The sequence below is a fragment of the Rhinatrema bivittatum genome, chromosome 15 (genome assembly GCF_901001135.1).
Source record: "Rhinatrema bivittatum chromosome 15, aRhiBiv1.1, whole genome shotgun sequence".
NCBI classification, from domain to species: Eukaryota; Metazoa; Chordata; class Amphibia; order Gymnophiona; family Rhinatrematidae; genus Rhinatrema; species Rhinatrema bivittatum.
This window is the reverse complement of record NC_042629.1, coordinates 33062110-33083129: the sequence shown is the minus strand read 5'-3', so window position 1 is coordinate 33083129 and position 21020 is coordinate 33062110. Positions and strand designations below refer to the sequence as shown.

The 21020-nt window shown below is 43.1% G+C and overlaps 1 protein-coding gene across 7 annotated transcripts in view; it reads left to right on the top strand.

Moving 5' to 3' along the window:
* The window catches only part of LOC115076462 (beta-1,3-galactosyltransferase 5-like), a 115610-nt gene extending 94967 nt beyond the window's left edge, over window positions 1–20643 (top strand). For 6 of the 7 annotated variants that reach the window (XM_029577955.1, XM_029577954.1, XM_029577956.1 and 3 more), the window contains 3 exons: window positions 4093–4255; window positions 11605–12619; window positions 20225–20643. In XM_029577955.1, coding sequence (XP_029433815.1) covers window positions 11605–12570 — 966 coding nt within the window. In that variant the 5' untranslated portion in view covers window positions 4093–4255 and the 3' untranslated portion in view covers window positions 12571–12619; window positions 20225–20643. The other variant, XM_029577961.1, reaches the window with a different exon arrangement.
* The last annotated feature ends 377 nt before the right edge of the window (window positions 20644–21020 follow it).

Here is a 21020-nt window from a genome sequence, read left to right as displayed (position 1 = left end):
CATGGATTTACGCCTGCCAGCGGGCTGCTGGCGCGCCAAGACCCGACCCGGGGGCTGTTCTGGAGGGTGCGGCCACACCCCCGGAACGCCCCCGGGCTGGCGCCACGCCCCCGGGCCCACCCCCCAAATGCCGCTTCATTCGGCGATGCCCCCCCGACATGCCCCCCCCTGACACGCCCCTTTCAGGAAGCCCCGGGACTTCCGCGCATCCCGGGGCTCTGTGCGCGCCGGCGGCCTATGCAAAATAGGTGCGCCGGCGCGCGCGGGGGTTTTAAAATCCGCCCCAGAGTGTTTTAAACAAGTCAATGTATTTTCAAAAAGCATGTCCTTGTGGGAAATGCAATACAAATTCTTTTTTCGTTTCTATATTTCTCAGCATTGAGCTTATCTTTGTGGGATTGCGGTTACAGATTCTTGCTTGAAGGTTCCTTGGCTCCTGGAACTGGGGCACCACTTTTGATCTTGTTCAATCATTCAGATCTTTTGGCGGAAGGTGGTATCTTATGTGAACAGAATTACAGCTATTTGACATTCTCTGTGTTCCAGCATTGGTATTTGATGAGTTTTCTTCTTTTCCTTCTGGAAATAAATGTGTTAAACTTTGGTTACGAAAAGGATTTTCATAGGGAGAAAGACCATCCTTTACTTTTGGAGGAATCCAAACTTTCTAAGTTTTACTTTTTGGAGAAATATAGTTCACAACTTGGCAGTTTTTGAGAAGATTGAAATTAAATTGGCTTCTCCCAGATAGAAGGCTGAATACTTGTGTATTTGGTCTGCATATATAGACTCTTTCCCTACAGATCGAGGAGTCAGCTTTTAAATGACTTAAGATGATCTTTGTTGTTCTTTTCATATCTTGTGGATAGTACTTTATTTAGAGTAATGTATGTGTTATTTATCATGCTGACACCAGGGGTAGTTATTGTTTTGGTGGTGTTAATCAGTTGAAATGTATTTTCATTGATATGGTGTGTGAAGAATCCCAAAACTGGACCTGTGTTACTATTGTGATTTTTACTATTAAATAAAAAAAAATTTGACTAAGAAACAAGCCAAGGATTTTCCTCCAACAAACCTGTCCCATGGCAAGAGTGACAGAGAGAGACACCAACCTCCAGTATGGTTGAAGATCCTGGATCCTTTCTATCCTGATCACAGTTTCCTTGGGTAACTCCAGTGATCTATTCAGCAGTGTCCATCTCTTTTGGAGACTTGTTCACTTGGACAATGTCCACTGGGATGGAAGGTATGGGAGAGGTATCCTGAGGGGCTTTTTCCACCTTTGAGGCCCACTCCATCTACTCTCCAGATGGCTGTCCTCAATCGACCCCCTGATAAATCTCCCTCCTTCTCCTTTCTCATTGACTGATTCTTGGCTTTCCGTTTTCCTTGATGTATCTTCCCCTTACCTTATTCTTGGCAACTTTAACTTCCATGTGTTGCGTCCGTCGGTCTCAGATGGCTTCAACCTTTGTGCCTCAACTTTCTCTCTGCTCTCCCCGCTAGCCTTGGGAAGATGGCTACCGCCGCATCTGCATGCCGCTCTCTCCGGCGCCCCAGAATGGCAATGGCAAAGCCTCATGCCATGTTTCCCCTAAGGGCCTCCTAGGGTGCGCATGCCACCCATGTCTTTATCCACATCATGGCAGGAACCTCGGGGGCTTCCCCCTCGAGTGACGTCACGCCATCCGGGTATTTAGCCTGCCCTTGTTTGCTAGCTAATCGAGTTAGCAAGGATCGTGAATGGATGGAAAGCCTCCGGTCTGAGCTACTCTGCCGCTTCCTTGCTGCAGCTGGAAGCTCTCTCTGCCCTTCGGGGTATTTCTCTAACCTGGGTACCTGCTCCTCGGGGGCCCCTTACTTTCTTCCAGGTGCCTATCTGGGATCAGGTACTCGCTCCTCGAGGACCTGCTGTCCCGGGCTCGGTGCCTGTGTTCAACTACTTCTGGCTGCTGGGATCTCCACCTATACAGCTACCAACTTAGTGAGTAATCTAACATTGTCAGTCTGTCTCATCTACAGCTCTGCTGCACTGGGAACCTGCATCCGGATCTCTTTACTATCTCTGTGAGACAGGTCCCCTCTGCCGAGGGTCCCTGGACTGCTACCTCTGGATCACCTCACTACTGCCACCTCTGGTGGTATACATCAGCTGTATAATAAAAGACGAATCTCTGTGTTTGTGCGTCCCGAGTCTAGCCTAGTACTGTGGTTCCTCACGGGACTCCTCGCCGTGGGCGTGGTCATCTCCACAGTACCCGGGAATCCACTCAAACACCTCAAAGCCATAACACCATGTTGATGACTCTTAATTCTCAACACTCTTTTCCTTAACCTCCTTATTTGATCTCCAACTCTGCTCTACTGCCCCGACTCACAAGCATGGCCACTGCCTTGATCAAGTCCTTTCCTCCATCTGCTGTCTCTCAGATTTCTCTACCTCAGTTCTTCTGATCTCAGACCATCATCTGATAACCTTCGCACTAAACCACCCTCCCTCATAGCCTCGTCCAGTCACCACCTACACCTTCAGGAATCTCCAAGCTGTCGACCCTTGTATCCTCTACACTACTGTTTCATCTCTCCTTTCCTCCACTACATTGTCTTGAGTCAGTTGACAAAGCAGTTTCTTCTTACAACATTATAATCTCTTCTGCTTTAGACACTCTCTCGCCCCTCTCCTTACCCATCCTGTAAGGCGCACCAAACCCCAGCCTTGGCTCACCTCTAGAATTTGCTTCCTACGCTCCTGTGCCCACTCTGCAGAATGTCTCTGTCTAAAATCTTGTGCCCATGCAGACTTAAAACATTTCAAATTCATGCTGTGACCTCCTTCCAGTCTGCTATTGCACTGGCCAAGCAAGACTACTACATCCATCTGACAAACTCTCTTGCATCCAACCCTCGTTGTCTCTTTGCCACACTTAATTCCTTCTTCAAACTTCCCTCGCCTCCCTTACCTCCCTTCACTCTCTGCCCAGATTATGGCTGACTACTTTCATGACAAGATTCACAAAATTAGACATTAACCGGCTAAATCTAGCTGGGGAAGCCAGCCAGATTAAATCTAGTCGGTCAAATTTCGCTAGCTAGATTTAGGGGAATGTTCAGCTGAATGATAACCAGCTAAACTCAGCAGCTTATCTTGTCTGTTGAGTGCATTTTTAAAATCGGGCCTCTAAGGTGCTTTTCACATGTGTGCTTTTCTATTTAGCATGGCAGCATGTGCAAAAGATGTAAATGCCATGGTACCCATTACAAGCTTGCAGCAGGTTTACTGCCACTTAAGGATATGCAGTTATCTGCTAACACTCAGATTTCAGCACACTATCAGTTAAGTGGGGGGGGGGGGGGGGGGGAGGGTGAAAGCAGTGTCCTGAGCCTTTCCCTTCCATCCTACACACCTCAGACTTGGGTAACTGAATTCTTCCTCCTCCCCCACTTCCCCTCCAGCTTTGCTCTGACAAACATGACATGCGGCAGCACGAGTGTGCTGTCAAAGCAGGATATGGTATGCAGATTGAAAGAGAGGACATGATCACAATGTGTGGGTGTGTGAGGCGGGGGGAGGCAAAGACTGAGGCAGTTCTCCGGCCTGGGTGGTGCTGAGGAGGGGGAGGGGTTCCCTTCGACTTGGCCCTGGAAACTTGGAAATGCTTATTTATTTTGTTTTATTGCTTGATATTCCGCCTTTCAGCCACTTCAAAGCGGATTAACTCCAGGTATTGGAGGTGTTTCCCTGTTCTTGGAAGGCTCACAAGCTAAGTTTGTATGGGAGGCAATGGAGGGGTGAAGTGACTTGCCCATGGTCACAAGGAGCAGCAGTGGGATTAGTGCAGGAGAAACCAAATGGCATGTAAAGGGCGCATGCTCAGCGGGTATGATCCTCATAATGCAGCACTCCGAGCATGTGCCTTCTCCCTAACTCATTCATTTATTACGCTGCCTGCTAAACTCCTGCCAAATAAGTGTGCTACGCTTTGGACAAGCCGATTTCGGTGTGTTGCTCAGCATATGGGGCCCCATGGTGTTTTTCTAGGAGGATATTTCTATGACTTTTTTAGATTAAAGTTGCATCTTCTCTAACAGTCCACAGTGTGCAACATGCAGAAGCACAAATGCCTGCGGAGCTGAAACCAGTTTGCTGCAGCTTGTGTGTGTGTGATGGAGAGCCGGAGAGGTGAAGCTATTGACTGTGTTCCCAGCTTCCAACGCCACCGCCTGAATCTATCTCATTACTGAGAACTTGCAGGTAACAGTTGATCTTTTGCTGCTTATGACAGGAATAATTGTTTTGAAAATGTTTGAGCCTGCTACACTGGGGAAAAGTATGCGCACGCCTTCATGTTGAAACTTGCAGACATTTTGCACCTGCTTTCAGTGGGTACTTTGGCTTTTCATGGAAAGTGAAGTGCACAGAAATGGAAATGTAATCTCCATGTGCTATTTTTCTCCCTCCTCCCCAAACCAAGAGCACCTCCTCTAAATGTGGATGAAATTAATCTGTGTACTTTTAGCCACTTCGAGGAGGGGCCGATCCTTGTCAGTAAATTGCCCAGGTAAGTCTTTATTTTTATTAAAATGTATGCACAGGGCCCTGGGCAACTCACAAACATACATACGCAGCATTACAACAAACCTTCAATAGCATAAATACTAAAAACAGGTAAAGGCCACAAAGACCAGAATGCATCCTGCCCGAATCAGCACACAACCAGATTGTGCAACGGCTGTGGCTTAGCCAAAAGCTAACCAGAACAAATAATTCTGATTTGAATTTTGTAGTATATGCCTTGAACGGTAAATTAATGGGCAGAGTATTCCAAAATATTCTCTCGTGTCTCACGAAGTTGAGCCAGCTTATGTGAAAGCAGGGCAAGGGATCTCCCTGGCAGGGAACACAAGTTACGAGTGGGAAGAAAAGTCCTCAACAACTCATTAGCCCATGGAAAGGAATCAAATTGCAGAAGATTGTGAACCATTACTGCAATTTGACTCTCCATTGAACTGGCTTTTGAAAATTGCTGCTGTTGTTAAATTTATAGAGAACAGGACCAGTTGTTTTTCAGGGTTCGGGCAGGCCGGATGAGCGAATAAGGAGGACCTGGCTGAAAAAGCAACAAGGTCAAAAGCGACTCCAATCAGGTCACACTTTTTTTTCTTTCTTTCTGTCTTTCTTTATTTGTTCGTTCAGTTTTATATACCGTCTTTCGGTGCAGCTATCATAACGGTTTACAAAAATCAAACAGAGAATAAACCATTAAAAACATTGATGCATAAATTTAATAGTGGGAAATAAGAAGGGATCGGGGAGAGGTTGGTGGAGAAAAAAGGAGCATAAGGAAAAGAAGGGAAAAGAATTATGGTAACAGTATTGGTATTTAAAAGCAACAAGGGCAAAAGCGACTCCAGTCGGGTCACACTGAAGTAATAAAAACAGAGAATGATGCAGGGGTGGGAGTAAACTTGAGAAGGCAAGGCTGATTAGAGCTTTCAGTCAAATGGGGCCTAAGCATGCCCTTGTCCTGTGCTAGGCTTGCACTGCTGTGGATGATTGTGAGTGTGTGTGTGTGTGTGTCCCTGCTACAGGTTATGTGCATGGTTATGTACGGGTGTCATCCGTGTTTCTGTGAATGCAGATTAATACGAATAGTGTAGAAATTCCAATAACAAAACTCAAAATTAAAACTAGAAATAATGGTGACACCTAGTGGTCACACATAGGATAGATGTATCCTATGTTCTGGAAGGGGTAATGTGTATTTAAAAATGGGGGAAACCCCTGAATCGTAATGGATCAAGGCTCATGTTATTATAGAAGGCAGTTCAAATTGAGCTGGAAGCCTAAAAGAGCAGGAAGAATAAATAAAACTTTAGCTATCTTATATATAAACAAACAGTGGTGTCTGTCAGGCCCTCTGCATTATGCAGTTGCAGAGCTGGCACGGAATGATGCCTTCCTAGGATGCATGTGGAAATGCATGCCACAGAGGATGAATTGGGAGGGGTGACTGGGAGCAGAGAAGAGAGGGGACATTAAGAACCAAGCACAGGCAGTAGAGGCAGCCATTGGGCCCTAACTTAGGTGAGAGGCAGCCCCGGTGTTGACTCTGCCTGAGGTTTCCCATCTTCACAGCACTGCTGCACAAAGGATCAGGGAAGTCAGCGAGGGAGAGGAGGAGAGATGGAGTTAATGATTCCCACCCATTGCAATTCAAGGGTCCCTTGCCACTAGTATTTAAAATAGATACTGTGATGGATGCCCAGTTCTGCGCACTGCCATACAGAAGTACCTGGGCTCAATTTCCCAGCTCAGGTCTTCTACTCCCTGCATTGGCAGCATTCACAGCCCTAGGAAGAAGCAGGTACAGTCGTCTTGCAACAGAGACACCTAGTGGCTGAATTTGGGATCCATGATTGCAGGTTCCAGAAAGCACCTTGGTGCATGGCCCCCAGCTGAGGACTGCCACTATAATGATTGGTCACTAAAGTCAGCGGGGAGGGGATATAAGATGGTGGACAAAATCCCCTGGTAGTTGTGAATGAAAGCTTGTGGGGCCAGATTCCAGCCCTAGTTGCAACTGAGCTGGAAGTACAAAGGAGCAAGAGGAAACGACACATGAGATATGTTTTGGGCAAAGAGTTGCTGAGAAGTGCTAAATGCACCCCAGACATGGGTACCAGCTCTGTGGGTGCTTGAGCACCCCAAATACTCTCTCTTGCTTACGTGCTTACTGGTGCGGAGCTGATAGCTACCCTATTTGTAGGGCTGTGGGGGAGGGCAGTTTGGCAGGAATGACTCCTCTCCATACCTGTATAAAGCTCAGCAGGGGCTGCTCCGAGACCTGGGCTCACCCAACTCTGTTGCACAGACAGCAGAACATAGCCCTGAGCTTCCTGCTTTAGCCCCTCCCCTCCCAGGTAGTATGTTGGGGGGGGGGAGGGGGAGGAGAGGGGACGGAAGAGATAAAGCTGACAGAGAAAAATCAGACTTCCGACAGAATAACTATATAATGCTAGGGGAGAGAGAAAGCAGAAACTGTAGCTATTGCAATAAAATACGCGGGCAACTCGCTGTGAGGTCAGAAATGTAATCTGACCAGGGACAATATGGACCAGTACCAGGACCCTGGGAGCTGTCATTTTTGCACCCTGTAATCATCTTTTTCTGTTATTTGCATTGTTCTGTTAATTTTTTCCCCCTATTTATTGTAACCACTTTGGTGGTAATTTTCTAAAAGCACTCAAACATTTTAATTCTAATCTACGCCCAAGTTACAACAATGATCAGAGGGAAAGTATGCGTTCCAGAGGCGGGGGGGGGGGGGGGGGGAGACTCTTTATAAGGCTCAGTTTGATAGTCTATATATGGACCATTGTAAGGGGGCACTTTGATTCGGGGTCAGTTTTCAGGAGGTGGGTTGGGGTTAGGGGGGGTGGTGTTACAGACACATTCAGGAGTATCCGTTGTAAAATTGACATCATTAAAGAATTTTAGTCCTTATAAGTGATGGAAAGGAGTTGATTTGTACAATGCAGCTAGCAGAACATAAGAAAATGCCATACTGGGTCAGACCAAGGGTCCATCAAGCCCAGCATCCTGTTTCCAACAGTGGCCAATCCAGGCCATAAGAACCTGGCAAGTACCCAAAAACTAAGGGGCAGATTTTCAAAGGCTGCACGCGTAACCTGAGAAAATCTGCCCCTGCGTGCGCCGAGCCTATTTTGCATAGGTTCAGTGGCGCGCGCATGTCCCGGGACCTCGAAAAGGGGAAGGGGGCGTAGGGGCGGGAAGGGATGGGTCCGGGGTGGGTCTGGGGGCGTGGTGGTGGTCCAGGGATGGTCCCGAATTCTCCTTCGTTGCGGCCGTGCCAGAGGTTTGCGTGCTGGCAGCCGGCCAGCACGCAAACCTCGGGCAGGCGTAAGAAATAAAATAAGGTGGAGGGGATTTAGGTAGGGCTGGGGGGTGGGTTAGATGGGGAAGGGAGGGGGAAGGTGGGGGGGACTGAAAAAAAAGTTCCCTCCAAGGCCGCTCTGATTTCGGAGCGGCCTCGGAGGGAACGGGGAGGGAACGGGGAAAGCCATTGGGGCTCCCCTAGGGCTCGGCGCGCGCAAGGTGCACAAGTGTGCACCTTGCGCGCGCCGACCCTGGATTTTATAACATGCATGCGGCTGCACGCGCATGTTATAAAATCGGGCGTAGATTTGTGTGCGCTGGGTTGCGTGAACAAATCTACGCCCGCGCATAGTTTTTAAAATCTGGCCCTAAGTCTATTCCATGTTACCGTTGCTAGTAATAGCAGTGGCTATTTTCTAAGTCAACTTGATTAATAGCAGGTAATGGACTTCTCCTCCAAGAACTTATCCAAACCTTTTTTAAACCCAGCTACACTAACTGCACTAACCACATCCTCTGGCAACAAATTCCAGAGTTTAATTGTGCGTTGAGTGAAAAAGAACTTTCTCAGATTAGTTTTAAATGTGCCCCATGCTAACTTCATGGAGTGCCCCCTAGTCATTCTATTATCTGAAAGAGTAAATAACCGATTCACTTCTACCCGTTCTAGATCTCTCATGATTTTAAACATCTCTATCATATCCCCCCTCAGTCGTCTCTTCTCCAAGCTGAAAAGTCCTAACCTCTTTAGTCTTTCCTCATAGGGGAGCTGTTCCATTCCCCTTATCATTTTGGTCGCCCTTCTCTGTATCTTCTCCATCACAATTATATCTTTTTTGAGATGCGGCGACCAGAATTGTACACAGTATTCAAGGTGCGGTCTCACCATGGAGCAATACAGAGGCATTATGACATTTTCTGTTTTATTCACCATTCCCTTTCTAATAATTCCGAACATTCTGTTTTCTTTTTTGACTGCCGCAGCACACTGAACCGACGATTTCAATGTGTTATCCACTATGACGCCTAGATCTCTTTCTTGGCTTGTAGCACCTAATATGGAACCCAACATTGTGTAATTATAGCATGGGTTATTTTTCCCTATATGCATCACCTTGCACTTATCCACAATAAATTTCATCTGCCATTTCAGTGCCCAATTTCCCAGTCTCACAAGGTCTTCCTGCAATTTATCACAATCTGCTTGTGATTTAACTACTCTGAACAATTTTGTATCATCTGCAAATTTGATTCTCACTCGTCGTATTTCTTTCCAGATCATATTTAAATATTTTGAAAAGTAAGGGTCCCAATACAGATCCCGGAGGCACTCCACTGCCCATTCCCTTCCTCTGAGAAAATTGTCCATTTAATCCTACTCTCTGTTTCCTGTCTTTTAGCCAGTTTGTAATCCACGAAAGGACATCGCCACCTATCCCATGACTTTTTACTTTTCCTAGAAGCCTCTCATGAGGAACTTTGTCAAACGCCTTCTGAAAATCCAAGTATACTACATCTACCGGTTCACCTTTATCCACATGTTTATTAACGCCTTCAAAAAAGTGAAGCAGATTTGTGAGACAAGACTTGCCTTGGGTAAAGCCATGCTGATTTTGTTCTGTTAAACCATGTCTTTCTATATGTTCTGTGATTTTGATGTTTAGAACACTTTCCACTATTTTTCTGGCACTGAAGTCAGGCTAACTGGTCTGTAGTTTCCCGGATTGCCCCTGGAGCCCTTTTTAAATATTGGGGTTACATTAGCTATCCTCCAGTCTTCAGGTACAATGGATGATTTTAATGATAGGTTACAAATTTTTACTAATAGGTCTGAAATTTCCTTTTTTAGTTCTTTCAGAACCCTGGGGTGTATACCATCCGGTCCAGGTGATTTACTACTCTTCAGTTTGTCAATCAGGCCTACCAGATCTTCTAGCTTCACCGTGATTTGGTTCAGTCCATCTGAATCATTACCCATGAAAACCTTCTCCAGTACGGGTACCTCCCCAACATCCTCTTCAGTAAACACCGAAGCAAAGAAATCATTTAATCTTTCCGCGATGGCCTTATCTTCCCTAAGTGCCCTTTTAACTCTTCGATCATCTAATCGTCCAACTGACTCCCTCACAGGCTTTCTGTTTCGGATATATTTAAAAACGTTTTTACTGCGAGTTTTTGCCTCTACGGCCAACTTCTTTTCAAATTCTCTCTTAGCCTGTCTTATCAGTGTCTTATATTTAACTTGCCAACGCTTATGCATTATCTTATTTTCTTCTGTTGGATCCTTCTTCAAATTTTTGAGTGAAGGTCTTTTGGCTAAAATAGCTTCTTTCACCTCCCCTTTTAACCATGCCGGCAATCGTTTTGCCTTCTTTCCACCTTTTTTAATGTGCAGAGACTGCAGTGTACAAATCAACTCCTCTTGTTAGAGTTTTCATCACTTATAAGGTCTAAAATTCTTTACTGATGTCAATTTTACAATGGATACCTCTGAATGTGTCTGTAACACCACCCCCCCCTAACCCCAACCCACCTCCCAAAAACTCACCCCAAATCAAAGTGCCCCCTTACAATGGTCCATATATAGAGTATCAGACTGAGCCTTATAAAGAGTCTTTCTCTCCCCCCTGTGAGATATGCATGTAAAACTGCAGATGTGTGAAGAGTATTTTATAACATATGTGTATACTTTATAAAACAGCGCGTGTCTTTGCGTGCAGCGAGAAACGTACGTGCGGCCATTTAAAATCTACCCGTGAGATTTTATACTTGCATTCTGCCACTTTTTGCAAGCGCAACTATTGAAAACTCTGCTTTTAGCTGCTGAGTGCATGTGTTCAGCGCTAGGCTACTAAAGTTAGCAGGACAACTCTGGTTGCACAGACAGCAGGACCTAAATCTAGCCAGACAAGTTGTGCCTGGCTAGATTTAAGGTTTTTTTTTTTGGGTCAGATTTAGCTGAAAATATGATTCAAGATAATAAGGTAAATAGACTCCTTTATGTTATGTGCTCAGTGAATTCTGAAGATTGATCCTTCAAAGAATGAAGCTTTTACTGTTAGTTTTGTTAAATTTGAAGAAAATTATTGGAAGAAAAAAAAATAAATACCCACTGGAGATGGATTTATAAAGAGATATGGTCTGAGGAGTCGTCGGAGTGTTTTGATAGTCCATCACAGTGGTGGTAAAGAGTATACTACGCATTCGCAGCTTCCAGTCCATGATTTTACCTACTTGGTTTAACAAATAATATCCCATGTTTTTCCACCGACTGGATTCCATCTCATGCAATAGTGGTAGTGTCACTGTGTTAAAATTACTTTTGGATAGCTTGCGTGTGACCTCTGCTTCAGTTCACAAATTTTTTTTTTTACACTCATTTCCTGCACAGTGTTCTTGTGGTACCTGGATTGAACTGATAGTATTAGAGAAAGCCACCTTGCATGACCTAAACTTCATCCTTCACTATTGCATGCAATGGAATCCAGTCTGTAGAAAAACATGGGATATTATTTGCTGGACTGGATGCTGCAAATGCGTCCTTTACAGACTCCAGTGCTGTCATTGTGACACAGTGACTTTGAACACTGGCGGGATAATTTAAGCCAGATTCTGAAAGGGACAGGAAGATGATGATGTTCTCTAAGAATTATTTGTTGATAAAGAGAAGCATTTTCTTTTGTAACATGTTTCGTCTATTTCAGATGGCTCTGCGTAAGACTGGAATTCTTGGCATCTTCTCAGTGGTGCTGCTGTTTGCTAGTTTCGGTTTATTCATCGAACTGAACTCTGTTAATTTTTGCATATTCTGCCACAAGAGGGAAGCAATTCCCGTTTCACTACCTTTCAACAAGGGCAATGATACTTTTTTATTGTTACCAGACACTGACTGCCGGGAGAACCCTCCCTTCCTGGTTATTCTCATCACTACAGAACCTTGGCAGCTGGAAGCTCGGGCTGCGATCCGTCAGACATGGGGGAAAGAGAGAATAATAGAGGACAAGCGGGTGGTGTCCTTTTTTCTCCTGGGGACGATGGAGAAAGAGAACAAGCAGGCAGAAGCCAGCATCATCAGCGAAAGCTTGAAATACAAGGACATCATCCAGAAAAATTTCACAGACTCTTACTACAACCTGACACTGAAGACCCTGATGGGAATAGAATGGGTTCATCACTTCTGCCCTCAGTCCAGCTTTGTGATGAAGACGGACTCGGACATGTTTGTTAATACATTTTACCTCACTAAACTGCTTGTAAGGAAGAACAGGACCACCAATTTTTTCACTGGCTTCCTCAAACCTGAGGAATACCCCATACGTAGCAAGTTTAGTAAGTGGTACATAAGCGAAATCGAGTATCCATGGAAGAGGTATCCTCCTTTCTGCTCTGGCACAGGTTACGTTTTTTCTACTGACGTCGCCAAGCAGATCTATAATGCTTCGCCCAACGTCCCTTATTTTAAATTGGAGGATGTTTATGTAGGGCTGTGCTTGAACAAGCTGGGAATACTGCTCGAGGAACTTCACACCGAACAAACTTTTTTCCCAGAAAAACTGAAATTCTCCGTTTGTGGCTTTAAAAAAATTGTGGCTTGTCATCATTTCCAGCCCTATGAATTGTTGATGTATTGGAATGCCTTGCAGAATTCACAGGATGAAGAGTGTACATGAGCTGATCACACTGAATGACCCACCAGTTGTACCTGAGACAAAATAAGGGGTGGGTTTTGTAACCAGTAACTATATATTTAGTCGAGAATTGAATGCACTTTTCCATTCCTTATCCAGTCATCATACCATTCAGTGGGGGGAAAGGGAGTAACTCCTATGAGTGTTCATAAACAATCAATGGGATGTGGTTATATATTCTAATTGACACTCAATTAATTGGTGTGGCAAAAACAAGTTTAACAGACTGTATTATACTAGCACTTTACAACTACCTTTCAAGAGCAATCTGAATTTCACAGCTTAAAACATATGTGGAAAGAAATACCTATGGTGCTTGAATGTAATCTGCTTTGAAGTGCCTGAAAAGTGGAATATAAATCAAATAATAAATAAATACTAAGAGGTCGATCTTCAAAAGTCATTTAGACGGATAATATAATAGTTATCTGTCTAAATAGCTTACCCAGCTAAATTCTAGTCGGATAACTAATTATCCAGCTAGAATTTAGCCAGACAAGAAAGGGGTGTTCTGGGGGCAAGCAGGAAGCATTTTGGGGCAGCCCAGAGTTAGCCACATAAGTTCCACGGCTGACTCTGATATTTGGAGTTAACCGCTTTATCCAATGCAGCTATCTCTGGTCGGCCTGAAGGGCTGTCCTAAAGTTAGTCATTTAGACTTAACCGGCTAACTTTAGAACAGCCAGGTACATTCAGCGGTGCGGCTGAAAATGGACCTCTAAATTTAAAATCTGCATAATAAAGAGAAAAAGGAAACGGACACAGTGTGTACTACCTTAAGCCCTCCAAAATGGGGGAACCCAATGGAGTAAAACGGAGGTAGATGATGATAACACATAGAGGGTCTATTCAATAAAGCTTAGCGTGCACCATGAGGACCTTTTGTCTGGCCATATGATAAGAGTTGGCTATGCAATAAGGCTTTATTATACCCATTAAAGTGGTCTGAAAGGTATTAGCAGGAGCATGTAATTTGTTTTATTTATATTCTGCCTTTCATGACCCTTCAAAGCGGATTATATTTACATGCTGTAGGTATTTCCCCATCCCCAGAGAGCTTATGGTCTGAGGGCCTTATTTACGAGGACTTTTCTCTTATTCTGTGTGTATGATTTTTTAAGTACTAATTTAGGGGCCTGGATTTATTAAGCTCTCTTTTATTTAAGTAAATCAGGCCCTAAGTTTCTACCAGAAGCAATGGAGGATGAAGTGACTTGCCTGAGGTCACAAGGAGCATTAGTGGGATTTGAATCCTGGTTTCCCTGGTTCACAGCTCACTGCTTCTCCATTGCTTAGCATCCCCAAGCATATAAATGAAGGGATGCTACATGCAAATGAGGTTTGAAAGTGTTCACAGTAAATAGCATGAGATCCACAATAAATTGCATGGTATCCACAGTGAATATGCATGATATGGATTTGCAGGCAGTGCATGCAAATTGTCTCATGCATTTTGATTGTGGATATGCTGAAAACCTGGCCCATTTGTGGCTCTTGAGGATTGGAGTTGGCCACCCCTGCCCTATACTACAGGAAAATTCAAAGAAAACTTGCAAGTGTATTGCTGTTTAATATTAAGGGGCTATACAGTAAAACTCAAACAAAACAAAACAGCACGATTTAAAAAAAAAAAAAAAAAATTTACATGCACACAAAACATAAGAACATGCCATACTGGGTCAGACCAATGGTCCATCAAGCCCAGCATCTTGTTTCCAGCAGTGGCCAATCCAGGCCATAAGAACCTGGCAAGTACCCAAACACTAAGTAGATCCCATGCTATTGATGCCAGTAATAACAGTGGCTATTCAAGTCTAAGACATCTTGATTAATAGCAGTTAATGGACATCTCCTCCAAGAACTTATCCAAACCTTTTTTAAACTCAGCTACATTAACTGCACTAACCACATCCTCCGGCAACCAATTCCAGAGCTTAATTGTGCGCTGAATGAAAAATAATTTTCTCTGATTAGCTTAAAATGTGCTACTTGCTAACTTCATGGAGTGCCCCCTAGTCCTATTATCCGAAAGAGTAAACAACAAATTCACATTTACCCGTTCTAGACCTCTCATGATTTTAAACACCTCTATCTTATCCCTCCTCAGCCCTCCTCCAAGCTGAACAGCCCTAACCTCTTTAGTCTTTCCTCATAGGGGAGCTGTTCCATCCCCTAAATCATTTTGGTCTCACTTCTCCATACCTTTTTCCATCGCACTATATCTTTTTTGAGATGCAGCGACCAGAATTGTACACAGTACTTAAGATGTGGTCTCACCAAAGGGGCAATACAGAGGCATTATGACATTTTTTTGTTTTATTCACCATTCACTTCCTAATAATTCCTAACATTCTGTTTACTTTTTTGACTGCCACAGCATACTGAGCCGACGATTTCAATGTATTATCTACTATGATAATTAGATCTTTTTCCTGAGTGGTAGCTCCTAATATGGAACCTAACATCATGTAACTACAGCATGGATTATTTTTTCCTATGTGCATCACCTTGCACTTGTCCACATTACATTTCATCTGCCATTTCCATGCCCAATTTTCCAGTCTCACAAGGTCTTCCTGCAATTTATCACAATCTGCTTGTGATTTAACTACTCTGAATAATTTTGTATCATCTGCAAATTAGATTACCTCACTTGTTGCATTCCTTTCCAGATCATTTATATATATATTGAAAAGCACCGGTCCAAGTACAGATCCCTGAGGCACTCCACTGTTTACCCTTTTCCACTGAGAAAATTGACCATTTAATTCTACTCTCTGTTTCCTATCTTTTAACCAGTTTGTAATCCACGAAAGGACATTGCCTCCTATCTCATGACTTTTTAGTTTTCTTAGAAGCCTCTTATGAGGGACTTTGTCAAATGTCTTCTGAAAACCTCTCCTTAATGTGCGCTACAGAAATATTTTTTGCGTTAGAACATTTAATTATAATCCCACTAGTGTGATCAGGGTAGTGGCATGCACAGTATCCTGATCACACCTACCATGCCCACTGTTATTTTTTGAAATCCCCACAGTTAAGTGGCCCAAAGTGAACAGGCCACTTAGCAGGTAGAATATCCGCCCTCCTATGGCAACAAGAAGCCTCATGCGGTGCATCCCCATCTCTCCCTCCCATTGCATCAGTAAGCTGCCAATGGGACATTACAGCAGCTCCTCCCTCCCACTACTTCAGTAAGCCAGGCATCACAACACCCTGCTTCATCAATAACCATCAATGGAGCCTCACAAGCCTCTTCACTCCCTCCCACTGCATCAATAATTCCTCTCTGGGGTATCACAACTCCCAGTTCCCTCCTCTTTCCAAAAATGCCACCTCCCATGTCTCCTGGCATCCCTTCTTTTGGAGACTGCAAGGTCTTCATGGGCAGAAGGTACTGCACATCCCTCCTGCTCACAGCGCTCTTTCGCAGTAAATGGTACTGCAAGGGGATCTTTATCACTTTCATGTGATAACGGTAGAGTGCCCTTAGTGATGCCATTCAGCGAAAAGCTGTGCTGAGGGGTAGGAAGGCTTTACCATTTCTCCTGCCCATGAAGACCTTGCACCCTCTAGAAGGGTAAGTGTAACTTCTGAAGGGGTGCTAAGAGGCATGGTGGGTTCATGAGGTTGGGGCCTTGGTGGGTCTGGGGGGCTATGGAAGGCTGATGAGCCGTAGGCCAACAGGATGATACTTTCAGCAGGAAAGAGAGGGAGGATAAACCCTCATCATACCCTCTCATCTCCCACATTGAGTAGCTTAGCATGGCAGATATCAGCCTTTACTTTGCAGGGTAGCAAGTGGATAGGTTGTATCTGGTATTAGCTTACTGCCATTTTGCCAGCTCATTAAATAGGGTGGAGCCTGAGCATACCATGCTATTTAGCAAGTGCTTGCAAAGCCCTCATTTGCATGTGCAGGTTTGAGAATTTTTGGAAGCCCACATAAACAACTTTCTGACCCCCTTTACTGGCCTGATAAGGCCTTCCTGCGTAGCATGCTATTTTTAGCATGCACAAGAGTGCTATATCCTGCATGGTTACATTTATTGCAAAGTCCCCTAAATTGAACTATATTTGGGGATCATCATTTTCAGTTTTTATTTTATTTTATCCAGGAATTTTTCAGTCTTTATTACAAGAACAAAAATGGGAGAAATCAGTGAAAAAAATGACTTGTCATTTTCCCAGGTAAATATTACATTTGTTTGTGTAATAAACTGGGAAAAGGAAAATAAAAACTGAAACTAAGGGTACTAACTATAATCCAAATTGCCAAATTTATTCAAAATATCCCTAAATGAGTTGCGTGGCAAAGAATCAACAGCCCTTTAATTATCACCATCATTATCAGTTGTTTGTTTTTGTTCCACCTTACCCCTTCTCAGGGGCCAATGCAATATGCCGAGCGCACTCTTAATGAGCAGTTAGATGCGGGTAAAATAGGCGCTAATCAATCCCCTAATGCAATAGGGGGATTTACACCTATTTAATGCACGGTCCGACGCGGAGTGAATGAGATAGCGCTCATCACATGCAAATGCATGTGAATGAGGCTATTTGGCATTCACTTCCAATGACGCACTTCCAATGACGCACATTTATTGCTCAGCTATTAACGCCTGCCTGGAGCAGGCGTTAATAGCTGAGTGCATTGAAAAGAAGTACAGAAAAGCAGAAAAAACTGCTTTTCTGTAATTCTTTTTTAAAGTAAAAAAAATAAATAAATAACTGCAGACCGCTGAGTTATGAAGACCAATGCCGATAAACTCAGCGTTGGTTTTCATAACCAGCCATCTGCCAGTAATGAAAATGGCTGCCGATAAACTGAATAGAGTATGTCTTTACTGCATCGGCCCCTCAGAGCCCAACATATATTACAGTGGTCCCAAAACCAAGCAATAAAAAATACACAGGATAAAACATGTCCATCCAAGCAACAAAAATGTAATCTAGAAAACTAACAAATACCCAACATCAAACAAAATATCCAAAAAATAATATGTAAACAACAGAATACAGAAAAACGCAAACTAAAAACTCCAAAAATCATATACTTAAAAGATACAAAAAAATGCATCCATATATCAGATACAATACTATATCAGATGGGCACCCACCATCAGCAACCTTAGACAGATAATGCATTCATCTTCTTGGCATGACTGTATAAAGGAAAAGTAAAGATAAACTGAATAGAGTATGCACTGAAATTCATAGATTTTCTGAAGCAATTTTTATTATTTTTTTATGTAATGCTTGGATGGGTAATGTGTACAAATCTACTGCCATTTCTATAGGTGCTCAATAGTATCAATGCACCTATGTAGGTAACCTAAAGGCCAGAGAATGTATTATTTGTAATGTATTTTTTTTAATATAATAAGTCTAAACACTGAAGTGTAGTAGAACATATTTTTTGTGATTATATTGGTAACAGTACATTATATGTATGTGTAAATGTTTTTGTGCAGGACTGGATTTAAGATTATAGCGCCCATAGGCAGAGGACTTGGAGGTAGGATGGTTTTGCTCTGTGGAAATCGACAATATGGCTTTAGTGCCAATCACAATGCTGAGAACCTTTTGCTTTCTCTGTCTGATACTTACCACCAAGGATTTGACAGCAGCACTGATTTTCTTAGTGCTGCTTGATCTTAAAGCGGCTTTTGATATTGTCGATCAACGTTACTTTTGTAGCAACTGAAGGATATAGGAATAGCGAAAACTGTTTTTGAAAGGTTTACTTCATTCTTAGAGGGATGAACAGAAAGGATTGTTCTTCCGGGACTTATGTCTAATATGTTTTTATCTCAAGACTGGTGATCCTCAGGGGTCGGTCCTTTTGTCCTGTCTAATTAATATCTACATTGCATCAATTTGTCATATTCTCGTGAATTTAGATGTGGGATATAGGATTTTTGCAGTTGACATTTAATTTTTTGCTGTCATTAAAGACTTCTATAAAGATTCCCTTGAGAGGATAGCATCTTACCTTAGAACATTGCAGGCATGGTTAAGTTCTAATAAACTCATGTTGAATATGAACAAAAGAGCTAAGTATCTCTCAACAGATGTACCTACTTCAATATCAGTTGATGGTGCTTTGATTTCCATGGTCTCACAGGCCCATAACATGGGAGTCATAATGGACTCTTGGTTGTCCTTTAAACTCCACATTAACCAGGTAGTTCGAGGTACATACTACAAATTACACTTACTATGTAGAATGCACCCCTACTTCAATGAGAATGACCTAAAAACAGTAATGCACTCACTTGTAATGACAACTTTAGATACTGTAATGCCCTGTATCTTGGTCTATCCCAAATAACTATCAGGGCTCTCCAATGTGTTCAGAACTTGGCAGCTTGTATAACAACTTAAATACTGATTCGTCAACATATCACTCCCAGTCTTGTTAAAATCCACTGGCTGCCGATTAAATGGCATATCAAATTTAAGATTCTCATGCTGGTCTTTAAAGGATTAAATGGACTTGCACCACCAAGATTTAAATGCAGCACTAAAATTGTATCGCTCTTCCAGACCTTTAAGATCTGTTTCACTTAATCTACTTGGCATTCCTTCTTTTTGTGTGATCAGGCTAGATGAAACATGCGAACGGTTGATCTACATGGACCCTCTCCAGAGTTATGGAACCTCTTGACACAAGATATTAAAGAAAAGAGCTCAGTAATGAATTTCAGGAAGTTGGTTAAGAGTTTCTTTCTAATTAAAGACAGACAGATTTATAGTTCTATGTTTTTAATTATTGTAAAGCACTTGAAGGCAAGGATGATGGGTCTGTAATGCAGAGTTATGAAGATTAGAAGGTGTGTATCTATATATATATATATATATATATATATATATATATATATATATATAATGTCTTGAGGGCCAATGTCACTGTTTTATGATTGTCATTTTTATGTAAATTGTTTAGGAATTATGATAGGCGGCACATACATTTTAAAATAAATAAATAAAGAGCAGCCCTAGTTTTGGGTGCCTTCGGAATCTGGCACCCAAGGCATGTGCCTGCGTTGCCTGTTCCTAAATCCAGCCCTGTATTTGTGTTCCATTGTGTGCTTAATCCATCCGAATGCTGTAAATATCCTCAATGAAAAGTGGCTTAGAGTTTTCTACTTGGGTCCAGATGTAGGCATAGGCAACACAAACAATTGCTTTAGGGCACCAAATAACCAGGCCCAAGTGGAGTGCAATTGTGCCAAGGAGGAGCCTGGTTCTTCCGTCCACTTCAAAGTGGTGCTGATATGGCACTCTGGGGGTAGAGGTGTGTAATGAGGGAGAGAGAGTTCCCCCAGGCTCCAATCTCTAGAGTTTTTCCGCATTCTCCAACCCTTCCTATGGGTACCAAAATTGTAAATCCAGCCCTGCCTCTACTGGAGTATAACTCTATAGATCTTTTGATCATGTGCTAAAATTTTTAGAACTCTTTAAATGTGGGTATAGATAATTAATCTGATTATTTTGTGTTCACTATTTTGTATAGCTGAAAGGGATGTTAGTCATGCAGAAGTCCCCAAGTCACCACTCAGTTTTAGTGATTTACATTAAAAATTCATTCTTACCTACTGTAGATTTCAAAGTATTAATTCTCCCCCAGCAGTGCTTCTATGGACTACTGCATTGTCTTCAACCTTGAACTAGTCATGAATTGCATTGGAAGTTTACTGCCTCCAGAGAGAGCCACCTGAGTCTTCAACAACCAGAGCAAGTTGGATGAAAATGGCTACAGAGGGACACTGGGAAAGCTTTATTGATCAAGATGAATGAGACGACGGTGCCATATCTTGAGCCCAGACTCCTCAGAGGGCTCAGTTTGCCAGTGTTCTAAAATGCGTATCTTCTAGAACCTGCCCCTCCTTCTGTCAGTGTATGGTGATTGTAGTAAATGTTACTTTTTATTTTGCACTTACTTATTATATTGTATTTTATGAAATGTATTTTTACATTACTGTAAGCAGTTTGGGCAATCCCTAGGGATTAATACACTGTGGTATAAATATATTAAAACATAGACAGGGACCGTTGTTTCCAGTTTAAATTGATTTCCACCCATAAGTTCCCAGATTTTTCCAAAAGCAATAATATGTTTGAACTGATTTTGACCCTAGTTTTAGACTGAATAAAGAGCAGCTCCAGAGCTCCAGATGCATTGTCTCAAAGCCTCCAGCAACTGCTGGAGGCGAGCGTGGACCAAAGCACCTGCAGCATTTCAAGCCCCGCCCCCCCCCCACCAGCGCAAGCACTCGCTCTCCAGTGTCGCTGGTGTTCACTGGAGAGCGAGTGCCTGCCTCCCCCTTTTCTCAAGCAGCCAAAGTGCCTGCTGCATCGTGCTGCCAATGCAGCATTTGAAGAAGTCCATGTGTACTAGGAGCACTTTCCAGCATGTTCTCTGGCTC